Raw genomic sequence first — 14,705 nt, 5'->3', positions numbered from 1 at the left:
CTAAAAACCTACCATTATAGTTTGTCTCCTGAGTCCTTGCCAGCTAATAGTAGCTAATATAAATGATGCATTCCATTCTAGCGTTAAGTAAAATAATATTAAGTTGTCTAAGTAGCACAGCATATTTTAGTGAAGGAGAGCCGACTAGGATTGTAAAAAGATGATTTAAGAGAGATCTCTAAGTTTGGCTCTCATACCATTTAGATAACTGACAGTAGCACTGGAAGACATAATGATGGTTTTTGTGTTTCAGACGGCTTTGCTGCTTAAAACCCAGTGTCCAGTTTTTGCTGAGGTGGGCTGTTCCCCGTGTGGTGCACCAGACCAGAAGTGCAGGCTGTTCCCTGATGAGAGGTAATGAATGCTGCTTCCTTTCAGGAACCTTTTTCTTGTTTTCTTCTGGTGAAAGCCTAGTAACTCCTTTTATGAAAATGATTTTTAGCAGGGATTATCTATGTGAAAAGAAAAAGACTTCGAAATGAAAATTTTAGATAACTGTAACATTGCTTTGTAGAGTTACAGCAACTGGTTAGAATAAATTTCCCCATGGAGCAAGAGATTAGTTCAAAATTGATCTGAAATTCTTATATGCTAATAGTGGGGATGTAAAATATTATGACTTTGACAGGCAGTTTGGCTGTTTCTTTTTTTTTTTTTTCTGAGACGGAGTCTTGCTCAGTCACCCAGGCTGGAGTGCAGTGGCTCATCTCAGCTCACTGCAACCTCTGCCTCCTGGGTTCAAGCAATTCTCCTGCCTCAGCCTCATGAGTAGCTAGGATTACATGCGTATGCCACCACACCCAGCTAATTTTTGTATTTTTTAGTAGAGACGAGGTCTTACCATGTTGGCCAGGCTGGTTTTGAACTCCTGACCTCATGATCCACCCACCTCGGCTTCCCAAAGTGCTGGGATTACAGGCGTGAGCCACCGCACCCTGCTGGCTGTTTCTTAAAAACTTAAACATACACCTATTGTATGACTGAACTATTTCACTTTTAGGTATTCACACAAGAAAAGAAAGCACAGGTTCTTACAAAGCTTTTACATTAAGGTTCGTAACAGTTTTGGTTAGAAGAGCCCAAAACTGGAAACAGCATAAATGTCCATCTGGAAACAACATGAATGCCCATCAATAAGTGAATGGATAAGCAAATTGTGATGTAGTCATACAATGGACTCTAATCAGCAATAAAAAGGAATGAACTATTGTTATATACAACAGTGTGTATGTAATCTCAAAATACTTAACCCTGAATGAAAGAAGCCACGTCCCCTTAGGTCACGTACTATATTATTTCATTTATATAAAACTCTAGAAAATGCAAACTAATCTCTAGTGACAGCAAATAAATGATCACCTGGGGGAGAAATGGAGTGGTTACAAAGAGGAAGAAGGAAACTTAATGGTATAACAAATGTCCAAACTTATCAAGTTGTATGCTTTAAATATGTGCAATTTATTATGTCAATTATGTTGCATTAAAGCTGTCTTTTAAAAAGATTTCCTGGGTTTCCTCTAGAGCAGCGGGCTATGGAATTGAGCTTTTCGCAGTGATGCAAACTTCTATCTGTGCTGTCTAGTTCCATAGCCACAGGTTGTTATTGAGTGTCTGCAGTGTAGCTAATGTGACTGAGGAGCTGAATTGTAAATTTTATTTCATTTAAATTCAATTTAATTGAAATGGCCACATGTGACTAGTAGCTACTGTATTGGACAGTAAGGCTCTGCAGCTCAAGCTTCAGAGTTGAAAGAATAAGAGAATTCTGTGGCAACTAAGTTTAAGTATTAGGAGTTTGTATTCCGCAACCTCAGGCTCCATGCTGTCCTTGAGAGTTCAATTACAGTAGGTAAGAGAACCTTTGAAGGCACCTTTCCTTAGTAAAAATTACGGTGAAAAGTAGCTATGTAGACTCCTGGAGTTTTCAGCAATTGGCATGTAGATATCAACAAAAGGAAATTTTTACAGGATGCTAACCCTGTGGGATTTGCAAAGTGGCCAATCTTAAAGATCCTTTACAGTACCTTTTTTTTTTTCCTGAGTACATTTAAATGAGAGTTGATCAGGTCTTCTCTTGGATATCAATTGGGCTTCTCCCTTGAGAAAAAGAAAGAAAAATGAAAATATATCTCTGCTTCTTGTCCTAGAAAAAGGCAAAAAAGAAAAAAAAAAGCAAATATAATATCTAACAACAAAGAAAGAAAAAACCCTTAAATGTGGGAATTTTTAAAATGTTTCTGATTGCCACTGATATCAAGCATGTAAAAGCCTCAGTGTTATCATACTGCATGCTGTGGAAAATTAAAGAGCAATTTAATGTTTATATTGTTTTTCCTTTCCTTGGCTGCTAAGCTAAATCACTTTCTCTATTTCTGTTTAGAATGTTAGAAGAGAAGGAAGAGCCAGGATTTCTCACTGGTTTAAAGATTCCTGCCCCATGGGCTGCTGGAAAGACTGTGGAAACAGTCCACCCCGTCAGAGACAACTATAAATTTAAAGAAACGGTCCATATCCCAGGAGCTCGCTGCCTGTACCTTAGATTTGATAGCAGATGCTCTTCACAATATGACTATGACAAAGTAAGTAAGAACTGGGTTATTATTGGTTCCACCTCAAGTAAGCTGATTCTTAGATGCTTCTTATTTTTCTTTGCTGCTGGTCACCATTCTTGACTGATTTCTGTCTGTAGCTATCTCTAAGGAGAACTTTTCTAAGATAAAGTTCTTATCTTTGAAGGGTAGTGATTTAAGGAAGTTAAAGAAACACCACCTCTGCAGTCTAAGAACAGTGTTTTAATGATATGTTGAAAGTGTACTTTGTAAGCTTTCAGGTGCTTAGATGTGAGTGGAAGGAAATGTTCCTTTTCATTCTGCTTACCCCTGCCCTCCCTCTGTGCTTGAAGTTCTCCCAGATGTGTGATGTCCATTCATCTAGAAAGGTCTCACTGCCCAATTCTTGGGGCTTCTCATGTATCTTTTGGGAAAAGGTGGCTTTTTAGAAGGGTTTCAGAGGTGCTAGGATCTGGTTTATATTTATTTAAACTTTTTTTTTTTTTTTTTTTTTTTGAGGAAGAGTAGTTTCCAACCTTGTGGCTTAACAGTTATGAACAAAAGGAAGCATCTTAGGGGTTGAAACATTTTCTTCCACTTAGAATTATTGAATTGTAACCTGTCATGTGGTCTTAGGGGGAAAGGCTAATGAAATATGTAACATATGAAAGAACAGCTGGAGGATTATCTAATAGCTTTGTGCATACTATTTTTATGTAGCTTGTTAGTGATCTATTGTGTCTCTCTCCTGTGAACTGTGTGAGGGCAAATGGGCTTAAATCCTAGCAGGGGATTCTGACTTCTGAGGCTGGCTTTTAAAAACATTCTATCCGGGGAGGTTTTTAGGTTAAAAATAAAGGACTTCTTAACTGTATATACTATGAGATGGTGAAACACATTTCTGGACAAGTTATAGAATCCTCTTCCCCATTATCTTTTAGGATAGTGAAGATTCCCAGGTGTCACCAAAGCCTTGTCCTCAAAACTCACCTTAGCTGGAACCAAGAAAATATATGAGATGATCTTTAGTAGGCCTTTCAGAAGCATATCTCCTACCATCAGTCCACTGTAATTCATAGCTCCTGGCATTGGCTACCCCCATTTCCCAGGTTCAGGTGAAGTGACTTAATATAGAAATGGGAGAGTCTGCTGTTTTAGTTGGTGTCATTTTGTTTCTCCTTTAAAAACTGTATTTTGCATTTCTGATATGCGCTAACTTATGCCTGCAGTAGACATTAGTGTTAAATGATGAAGCACAAAGAGGCTTACTGCATGGATGAAAGTACATTTACTTTTCCAGTGGTCCCTGGCTGGTGTCAGCAAAAGACCCCAAAGGGTAAGACATCACAAAATGATAAGCATTCAGGGCTGAAGATGGAGCTTCTAAATCTGAAGTTAGATGCAGTGAGAAGCAGTCACAGTACACATTAGAAGATAGGGTTTGGTATTTACAGAAGCCAGAGCTTTATTTTTCCTGTGGAATGCCAAATGAGCTATAAATGTTTCTTCTGCCGATTAGAAAGTCAGCTAGCTGGTTATACATGAATTAGAGAAGTATTGATACATGAAAACTGACCCAAGAAGCAGCCACCCCCTTTCTGGCCCAAATTTGTATCATTTTCTTTTTATACCATTAAGCAACATCCTAAGAATATATGGCTTATTTTCAATTTGTTGCATTTTTTTAAATTCTTATTTATTCATTGATTTTTTTTCTTTGGTGCTTTTATTTGTTGTTCTGTTAGATATAATCATATTTCCATCTGTATTTGCTCACTTTACTAATTTTGGGGAGGACTTAAGGGGCCAAACTGTTATTAATGAGTTATATGTTATTAATTAGCATTAAAATAACTATTTCAAAAATATTGATGTACAATAGCTGAGTATAACTATTTAATGTGAGGTCCCCAAGCCAATTAAAGTGTGCTAATATAAAAAATATACTTCTTTTTATTAAGAATTGTTATTACTCTGTGGCTTCCCTGTAAATACCAATGACTGATTGCATCCAAACTAGTATCAGTTATACCTAAAAAAATCAGGAAATATTAGTTATAATGACACCAATGCCTGGTTATAATTGTATTTTGAACAATTTTTTTTGCAGCCTTTTTATTTGTAGATGTTGTTTTTGTTTTTCTTTTACAGTCTAACAGTATATTTTCTGTTTTGAAGTTGGTGATATATGCGGGGCCTAACACAAACAGTAGGAAGGTTGCTGAATATGGAGGCAACACACTGGGATATGGCAGCCGTAGTGTCTTAGGAACTGGTTGGCCGAAAGACTTGGTGAAGGTATGGTATCCAGTCATAATCGCTTCCTAGAAAAGAAAATGAACTTGCAGTCCTCACAGGTCCAAGTACTAACTGTAATCCCAGAAAAACATTTGCCCTGGGGGCTTTTGTTGAGGTGGGGCCACCTTACTAGGCCTATCACCTCACTCCTATTCAGAATGGTCCTCCTTTCACTTGTAGGACATCAGACCCCTGTTCACTCCCTTTCACAAGTTGCTCCATGGATAGAATTTGTCACAGCATTTTCTTCCTTGTTGATTAAAAGGGTTGCTAGATCTTTTCCAGCTTAGTTCTCCTCTATACTCCCTGTTGACAAGTACCCTAGAACCACAAGGCCATTGCAGTGTAAAAGTATTGAGTTAATGTGTTCAGATGAATTTGGGCCTTTGGAGCAAAAACAATTATCCATTCTCAAACTGATGAAATGAGTGCCATGCTTTGTAATTCGGCCCTCAAACTACTTACTGTGTATCTGCCTGGGATATGAATATAAACTGAAATGTCTGTTAAAACCCAAAAATGTCCCCAAAGTCTATTCCCAGGGCCTTTATTTCATATACGTTATGGACCCTCTTTAATTCAGCCATAGATGGCAAGCCATTTGTTAGAAATTATGGCCAGGTGCAGCTGCTCACACCTATAGTCCCAGCACTATATCACTCAGGTGATCCTCCGGATCACCTGAGGTCGGGAGTTTGAGACCAGCCTGGCCAACATGGTGAAACACCGTCTCTACTAAAAATACAAAAATTAGTCAGGCATGGTGGTACGCGCCTGTTATGCCAGCTACTCAGGAGGCTGAGGCAGGAGAATCATTTAAACCCAAGAGGCGGAGGTTGCAGTGAGTCAAGATTGTGCCACTGTACTCCAGTCTGGGCGACAGAGCGAAACTCCATCTCAAAAAAAAGAAAGAGAGAGAGAGAAATTATGCTCAAGGCCGAGCAAGGTGACTCATGCCTGTAATCCCACCACTTTGGGAGGCCAAGGTGGACAGACTGCTTGAGCCCAAGAATTTGAGACCAACCTGGGCAACATAGTTGAGACCTCGTCTCTACAAAAAAAAAAAACAAAAACAAAAATTAGCTGGGCATGGTGCCACACACTTATAGTTCCAGCTACTCAGGAGGCTGAAGTGGGAGGATTGCTTGAGCCCAGGAGGTTGAGGCTGCAGTGAGCCATGGTTGTGCCACTGCACTCCAGCCTGGGTGACAGAGTAAGACCTTGTCTCAAAAAAAAAAAAAAAAAAAAAATATTCTCAAGATTTGATTAACCTTTACTTTGATCTTGCTAATGGGCAACTGTGGCCCATTTCACAGATGCCTCATCCCAAAGGCTACCTCGTCAAGAGAGACACTTAAAGGACTGGGTGTCTAAATGAAAGGGAATGGAATTTGAATCAAAAAGCAAGTGAGAAAAGGAGTGAAATATTGCTGTGGTCCTTTTTGAAAGTAACCTCTGAAATTCATTGCTCTTTTGAAAATTGTGTATCTTGTTTTTAAAGTGCATTTCCCACCCCCCTCTTAAATTTTAAGGTGGAAGGAGATACAGTCACCTTCTCCTTTGAAATGAGAAGTGGCCGTGAACACAACACTCCTGATAAAGCCATGTGGGGCTTTGCTTGCACAGTTCGCGCTCAGGTACTTGAATCTAACCACTGCCATGGACAAAATGTACTATCTGCTATGTGCCTTGATTACTTACATCATATTTGCCTTGGAAACAGGGCAGAATATGAGTCACTCTTTCATCTTTCTCTTCTAGTTGGCACTAGTCAACTACTAGCAGCTAGTAGTACTTTTACAGAATAAAACTAGCCATGACCTAATATCAGCTCAGCAGCACAGAAATACATCTATTGATTGGGGCTGCCTCTTCAAAGCTTGGGGAGGTGACCTGACCCCAGCATCTTTCCATAGGGCAAAGAGGACTCAATAGAACTTAATAGAAATAAGCACTTGGATCCTGGGTTTTAAGAGTAGTTAAGCATCCAGCTGAGCATGGTGGCTCACACTTGTAATCCCAGTACTTTGGGAGGCTGAGGCGGGCAGATCAACTGAGGTCAGGAGTTCGAGATCAGCCTGGCCAACTTGGTGAAACCCCGTCTCTACTAAAAATACAAAAATTAGCTGGGTGTGTTGATGGGCACCTGTAGTCCTAGCTACTTGAGAGGCTGAGGGAAGAGAATCACTTGAACCGGGAGGCAGAGATTGCAGTGAGCTGAGATCGTACCACTGTACTCCAGCCTGGGTGACAGAGTGAGACTCCGTCTCAAAAGTTAAAAAAAAAGAAAAAAAACAAAACCAGAGTACTTAAACATCCTACTGACCCCTCCAGTTGCCTGATTCCAAAAACGTATTTTAGATTTTGATGTTTCTTAAGCTTAACCACGCTAAGACTCTCCAGAGTGGCATTAACTGCTAGAATGTAAGCTCCATGAGAGCAGGGATCTTCATTTCATTCTCCGATGTATCTCAGGCACCTAGAACAATGGCTGGCACACAGAGGACACCCAGTAAATATTTCTTGAATGAATTCACTGCAGTCATTGACAATATCACAGTTTGAGCACAGGATGGAAGTGAAAAAACAAAATAGTGGTTTATACTTAGGTAGGCACAACAAAGAGGAAGCTATCAAAGAGTCAGGCTTCTTTATTTCATTTATACTATTTATTTGATTTGTACTATTGTATATGGGGTCTGATCAACTATTTTCTCTTCAGAATTATGTTGAGACTTCACTCTGGTCATTGCAGTACCACCATCTAGTCATGATTTGGGTGCTGTACCTATGTTCCCTAGCAGTGATACTCGATGCTGCTCTGTAGAACCCTGTGGTTGGGAACAGTGCAGTGTGGGGCAGCACAGGTAGCAACCTCTGCCAGCGTACACTGACCATTGTGGTTTACCCCTGTCTGCATTGTAGGAGTCTTCGGAGGATGTCTCAGGAGGCTTGCCCTTTCTGGTAGACCTGGCTTTAGGTCTGTCTGTGTTAGCTTGTTCCATGTTAAGAATCCTGTACAATGGACCAGAAATTACCAAAGAAGAAGAAGCCTGTCAGGAGCTATTGCGGTCCAAACTTTTACAAAGGTAACAAAAAGGTTGAATTTGAGCTGGTGTTGCCTGCAAAGGAAAAAGGACTTTATGTGGAAAAATCCTTTTGGTACATTTCCAGGGTGATTGTGCCTACTGCCTGGCAATCTCATGGGTGTCATTGTGTCTAAGAAATAAGATGAAAATTACACCATAGTGCTTTCTGGCCCTTACTTTACTAAATTTAAGATTACATCTTTGAACTGCATAAGCTTTTCTCCGACACAATTATTGTCTAATTAAATTGAATGATCCCCAAGAGGATGAGTGGATGTGTGATAAAACAAACACAGCAAATGTTTATTGTACAATCTAGACAAATGTGTCTGTGGACATTAACCATGTCATTCTTTCAGCTTTTCTGTACATTTAAAAGTTTTAATGATTAAATATTGGGGGGGAGCTAGATCCCCAAAGATGGGCTTTCATACAATGCTCATTTTTCTTTAGCTTCTGGAGAAGGTTTGATGAGTAATTAACACAGAATGTGATTCTTCATATGTTTGATGTGTCTGCAAACATCCAATAGCTTTCCAATAATCTTGATGAGAGAGGAAGTGAAGAGCCTCTTTTCTGTCTGCTCAGGTGCCAGTGGCAGGTGGAGGCCAATGGCGTGATCTCCCCTGCCCTTACTCCGAGCCCCTCTCCACTGCCTCTGACCATAGAGGAAGACAGAGAATTCACCTACCCCTCTGATGTCCTCGTGCCTCCTGTTGGAAACTACTTTGATCTGCCTCGGATCAGGCTGCCTCCAGGAATCATGATAAAGCTCAGGGAAATTTCTGGGCGTGCTAGACCTCAATTTAGACCAAGTATAAAGTATGTTGCTGTGTAGTGTTTTACTTTTCCCAGTAGGAAAAAAAGTTTAAACAATTGAAATGGGTGTATTTCTTCTGTGGTATAGTAAATGAAACTTTAATTTTATGTTTACTCTATGAGTGTTAAAATTAACCGAGTCTGGAGGGCCCACCAGGCAGTATTCCAGATTAGGGGCTCTCAAAATTTGGTCCCCTAGTCAGCAGCATTGGCATCACTTGGGAGCTTGTTAGTTCTTGAACCCCATTTTACACCTATTGAATCAGGAGGTCTGAGGATGGGGCCCAGCTTAACAAGTTTCCCATGTGACTGATACATGCTAAAGTGTGACAAGTGCTAGGTTTATCTCTAGTGTTTTGACCTTCTACTAGCAGTCAGCCTCTACTTTACTTTCCAGAGTCTAGAGATATGTGTTTATTTTTGATGCCTAGAGAAATGGTGAGGAGTTCTGTAATCTAGAATGTACAGACTTACAGTTACAAATGTCTGTGGTGTTCTTGCTTCAAGTCAAGTCTGTTTTGCAGGCCTCTGCTCTGCCTCCTGAGGCAGGATTTCAGAGAGAAAACTTGGAGAATATATGAAATTTGAAATGAAAAAAATACAGAAAACACTATTGTTTTCAGCCCAACATCCATATGCACTGAACACTGCAGGCCATAATACTGCATAAAATTAATTAGTGGATAGATGCTGCTGAAGATCCTTTCTTAGCCTTAGCCCTCTTCCAGCTCTAATATGTCTCTAACTCAAAATATAGCAATCATAGAAAATGAAGTCTTTTTTTTTTTTTCTGAGAGGGAGTCTCGTTCTGTCACCCAGGCTGGAGTGCAGTGATGTGATCTCGGCTTACTACAACCTCCGTCTCCCAGGTTCAGGAGATTCTCCTGCCTCAGCCTCCCGAGTAACTGGGATTACAGGGACATGCCACTATAGCCAGCTAATTTTTGTGTTTTTAGTAGAGACGAGGTTTCTCCATGTTGACTAGGCTGGTCTCGAACTCCTGACCTCAAGTGATTCACCTGCCTCGGCCTCCCAAAGTGCTAGGATTATAGGCTGAAGTCTCTTTACTCTTGATTTTCAGCTTTATCAGCCAATGTCAGTTTTATCAGTTAATATACTAAATTATTTGCCAACATAAGACTCCCGACAGTGCCATTATACTATGCATACCTCTTACTCTATTGTAACAAAGGAGGTGTGGTGAATATTTAATATCTTTATATCAAAGCCTAAGTTCTCCAACCTATAAAATGCTCTCTTGGGCCTGGGGCATGGTGGCTCATGCCTGTAATCCCAATACTTTGGGAGGCCAAGTCAAGAAGATTGCTTGAGCCCAGGAGTTCAAGACCAGCCTGAGCAACATAGTGAGAAACCCCCACCCTAAAATTTTTTTCTCAAATTAGCTGAGCATGGCAGCATGCACCTGTAGTCTCAGCTACTCAGGAGGCTGAGGCAAGAGGATCCCTTGAACCCAGGAGTTTGAGGCTGCAATGAGCCATGATTGCTCCGCTGAACTGCAGCCTAGGTGACAGGGGGAGAGACCCTGTCTCTAAAAAAATTAAAAATAAAAATAAAATACAGTATTGAGAAGCTGAGAGCATGGCATACATCTGACTAATTTCCATTGTGGTCACAGAGAAGTAATTCAGCCAGACGTGATGGAGGAAATGGTGGTATCTTGTGTTATTAAACACTTGAACTTGGTTGATGCACTGCAATCTCTAATAAATTTCCAATATCAAGAAGAACATGCTGAAGAATATGATTTATTGTGTAAAATTATGGGAGAGACTTTTAAGAAGCTCAATGCCATGGAGAGACAGCTGCAGGTAAATGTCTGATAACTGTTGGAAATAATTTCTTTCATGGAAATTTAAAGAAATTTAGAATGTGATCTAATTTTTAAAATTACTATTGTGACTAAAATTTTGAATTGTACTTGTTTTTATTTTGCATCTATTTTAATGTATTTATTAGAGTGTTGCAGAACTGGAACAAAAATGGCAAAGTGAAGTTGATGATGCCATGCAGGGGAAACTGGAGAACAACATGCCTTTCTTTTATGATTACCATTTTAATGAGGTGAGCAAAGTGTATGATTTGTCCCTGGGGCATTGTGTGTGTGTGTGTGTGTGTGTGTGTGTGTGTGTGTGTAGAGGTACAATAATGTCATTTCCTAAAATGTTGCACACTCCAAAACTGTACCCATTCTTTAAAAGAGGTTAAATGAAAATTGATTAGATCAGCATGCAGTATACAAATAATTACTCATGAGGTTGTTTTTCTAAATGATTAATAGTTTTATAAAGATATATAAGGAAGTTGTCATCATGGTCAAATTTTGCTTTCAAGCCTTAAAAAACAAAAAATAGGCAAAATTATAAGCCCTGAAAGAATTCCCAGAAAGTAGTCAATGCCATTCTTAATCATTAAAATATCAAATAATAACTTACAAATGAGTTTCAAGCATAGACATATGGACCAAAGGTGGTGGTTTTTCTCTGAAATTTTCTGTTCATTTTAATATATGTATAGTAAAACTTGGTTCTTGCAGATCCTGCATACATCTTTTTTTTTCTTTAGAACAAAATGAAAGAACTAGAACTTTTGTGTTCAATGAAGGAAGTCTCCTTTGATGGGAATGATCTTGAAAACATGGTCCTATCACTGAGGTTAGTGGTATTAATAACTATTAAGGCTATTATCACCTTGATGCTCAAAACACATTGTAAAGGTCTAGTCTCTTAATAGATATATTTTTTTATATTGTGAGCTTAACTAAATATTTTAGAGTTGGAACTCATTTGGTAAATTGGAAGTTTTGGTTTTAACCTTCAAAAGTTAGCATAGGCATTTGAAACAGAAAAAGAAACCAGAAGTGGCCAGATTTTCTAACACTGTTCCTTGGATGAGGAAACAGGGAAGTAAGTTGATTAGGTTACTTTTGCTTAGTTTCCCCTGTGTCTTCTCTTATTCTTTGTAAACATTTTTTTTAATGGTTGTTTTTGGTAAGCTAGAGAACAACTCAATGCACATCAATCTTTCTTTATAGGGAGAAGTTCCTACAAGAAGTGAATTCTCTTATTCAGAAACCCTCACACCCACTGGCTAAAACAAAGACGTTAGTGAAGAGTTTAATGAACCGAGCCGAGCTTTTGCTGCATGTCACCATCGCGGCCCAGTCAGGCCTCACAAGAAGCATCTCTGGGACCCCTGCTGAAACACCAGGTACTGCTCAAAGATAGCCCCTAATTGGCTTCTGGTCCTACTCTGTTCATATAAGACACGTCAGCTATATTTTGAAAAATTCACTCTTCGGTACTCCAAGAAAGGAAAACAAAAGGAAATTTTAACATATTTAGTTTTGCCTTATACTTTCTCTACAAAGCACTTGAGTGACAAAAGAAAAACAAAGAAATACTTGTATGTCATTAAATTCCTGTAGTCAACTTCTTGTTTCTTTTATATTATTTTACTTTTTGAGACTGAGTCTCGCTCTGTCGCCCAGGCTGGAGTGCAGTGGCGTAATCTCGGCTCACTGGAACCTCTGCCTCCCAGGTTCAAGCAATTCTGCTTCAGCCTCCCGAGTAGCTGGGACTACAGGTGCATGCTGCCATGCCTGGCTAATTTTTGTATTTTTAGTAGAGACGGGGTTTCACTATGTTGGCTAGGTTGGTCTTGAACTGCTGACCTCAGGTGGTCCGCCCGCCTTGGGCTCCCAGCATGCTAGGATTACAGGTGTGAGTCACTGCGCCCGGCCCTGTTTTTGTTTTCATACTAACATATATAATTAGATTTCATAGTATCATATACAATTAGTGAACATCATGAATCTTGTAACATCATTTTTCCCTCTTTACTTGAAGCTGAGTTTGCATTTCATCTTTAGTAATTATGTGGAACCTTGTGCTATGACTTCCTGGGAGTTAACTTTTTCTAGGTCACATTTTATTTATTTATTTATTTATTTTATTTTTTTTTTTGAGATGGAGTCTCGCTCTGTTGCCTAGGCTGGAGTGCAGTGGCATAAACTCTGCTCACTGCAATCTCTGCCTCCCGGGTTCAAGCAATTCTCCTGCCTCAGCTTCCCAGGTAGGTGGGATTACAGGCACTTACCACTATGCCCAGCTAATTTTTGTATTTTTAGTAGAGACAGGGTTTCGCTATGTTGGCCAGGCTGGTCTTGAACTCCTGATCTCAGGTGATCCGCCCACCTCAGCCTCCCAAAGTGCTGGGATTACAGGTGTGAGCCACCATGCCCAGCCTAGGTCACATTTTAATTGTTAGCCTAAAAATGCATCTCTCAGGAAAATCATTGAGTCTTCTTACTTAAGACAGGATCTGTAACATGGCACAGCCCACAAGCATTCATTCTTAACCTAAGAGATAAAATTAAATAAACATGTTCTTAAATGGAAGCGTCCATGTTACATAGCCCCACTGCCCAGTGAGCAGTAGGGAGCAGGCAAACTTGTTTTCATCCCAGCTGGTCATCTAAGGCTCTTCTCACTTGGGATTTGAAGTCTAGGAGGACTCCCAAGGTCTCACTCTGTAATACAGGTTCTCCCTGAGAACTTCAGGGGAAGACACAGGTTTGGGAGAGAGACATGTGCTGAGTGTGTGGTACAATCACATGCCAGGATGGTCTGCTATACACATAAGCCCTTGGTAAAGGTCTTGTATATAGACCTGACCACTTGGTAAGGCTGTTAGTACTGTCCCAGAGGCTCTTGACCTCAGAGATAACAGTATCTTCAAAAATTATATACTTTTTTAATATTTAAGCTGTCTAACCACTCTTAAGACAGATACAAAATGGTTTTCTCAGCTGGGCACAGTGGCTCATGCCTGTAATCCCAGAACTTTGGGAGGCCAAGGCAGGAGGATCGCTTAGACCAGGAGTTCAAGACCAGGCTTTGCCACATAGCAGGACCTCGTCTCTACAAAAAAACATGAAAATTAGCCACGCATGGTGGTGTGCACCTGTAATCCCAGCTACTTGGGAGGCTGAGTTGGGAGGATTGCTTGAGTCCAGGAGTACAAGGCTGCAGTAAGCCATGATTGTAGCACTGCACTTCAGCCTGGGCAACAAAGCAAGACCCTGTCTCTAAATAAATAAATAAGTGAAAATTTTAGAAAAATAAAACAAAATGGTTTTTTTCTGCACTTTCTCAACACCTTTTTTCTTAGCTAGTCTTGACGTATAGTTTTATCTTCTTTCCATTTAAGGGTTGTTTTATAAAACAACTATTTCCCTGGACAGGGTTAAGGAGTATGTCTTATAGAAAGACCCATTCAGATTCCAACTCAAGTGTGATATTTATTCCTACCAACTATGATCAAAGCAGAGGTATCATCAAATGACAATAAATCAGCTAAATAAATCTGGGGTTAAAGTGGGGATAAAGGCCATCTCTGAAAAAAATGGATTTGGATGTATTTGAATTAAGAAATTTGGGCCAGGTGTGGTAGCTCACACCTGTAATCCTGGCACTTTGGGAGGCCAAGGTGGGCGGATCACTTGAAGTCAGGAGTTCGAGACTAGCCTGGCCAACATGGTGAAACCCCATCTCTACTAAAAAAATACAAAAGTTACCTGGACGTGGTGGTGCACGCCTGTAATCGCTGCTACTTGGGAGGCTGAGGCAGGAGAATCACTTGAACCTGGGAGATGAAGGTTGCAGAAAGCCGAGATCACACCACTGCACTGCATCCTGGGTGACAGAGCGAGACCCATCTCAAAAAAATAAGAAATTTAAAAATGTTAAAAAAGAAATTTGTGCTTTCTGGCAATTACTTGCTATGTCCTCCTTGCTTTTTAGAATGCTTAGGTTAAAGTGAACATTGATAGCTATGAAATTAAATGAATTTTTCAGCTTTTCTTTGGGAAACCAATTTAATAAAAAGATTTTAATTTTTTTAAGTTAAAATAATTTTTAACCTAATACTT

General features: G+C 39.8%; 1 protein-coding gene across 8 annotated transcripts in view; it reads left to right on the top strand.

The window, feature by feature from the left end:
• HECTD4 (HECT domain E3 ubiquitin protein ligase 4) overlaps positions 1-14,705 on the top strand; it is a 228,744-nt gene that overhangs the window by 127,409 nt on the left and 86,630 nt on the right. For 3 of the 8 annotated variants that reach the window (XM_028829925.2, XM_028829924.2, XM_077955094.1), the window contains exons 20-29: positions 254-354; positions 2,381-2,579; positions 4,728-4,847; positions 6,380-6,484; positions 7,773-7,936; positions 8,525-8,758; positions 10,392-10,584; positions 10,733-10,837; positions 11,339-11,427; positions 11,808-11,983. In XM_028829925.2, the coding sequence (XP_028685758.1) occupies positions 254-354; positions 2,381-2,579; positions 4,728-4,847; positions 6,380-6,484; positions 7,773-7,936; positions 8,525-8,758; positions 10,392-10,584; positions 10,733-10,837; positions 11,339-11,427; positions 11,808-11,983 (1,486 nt within the window). Of the gene's footprint in view, positions 1-253; positions 355-2,380; positions 2,580-4,700; positions 4,853-6,348; positions 6,485-7,772; positions 7,937-8,524; positions 8,759-10,391; positions 10,585-10,732; positions 10,838-11,338; positions 11,428-11,807; positions 11,984-14,705 lie in introns of all 8 variants that reach the window. The other 5 variants (XM_028829923.2, XM_028829921.2, XM_077955092.1 and 2 more) reach the window with 3 other exon arrangements.

The sequence above is a fragment of the Macaca mulatta genome, chromosome 11 (assembly GCF_049350105.2).
Source record: "Macaca mulatta isolate MMU2019108-1 chromosome 11, T2T-MMU8v2.0, whole genome shotgun sequence".
NCBI lineage: Eukaryota > Metazoa > Chordata > Mammalia > Primates > Cercopithecidae > Macaca > Macaca mulatta.
Note: the sequence above shows the minus strand (reverse complement) of the source record. Positions and strands in the feature narration are given on the sequence as shown.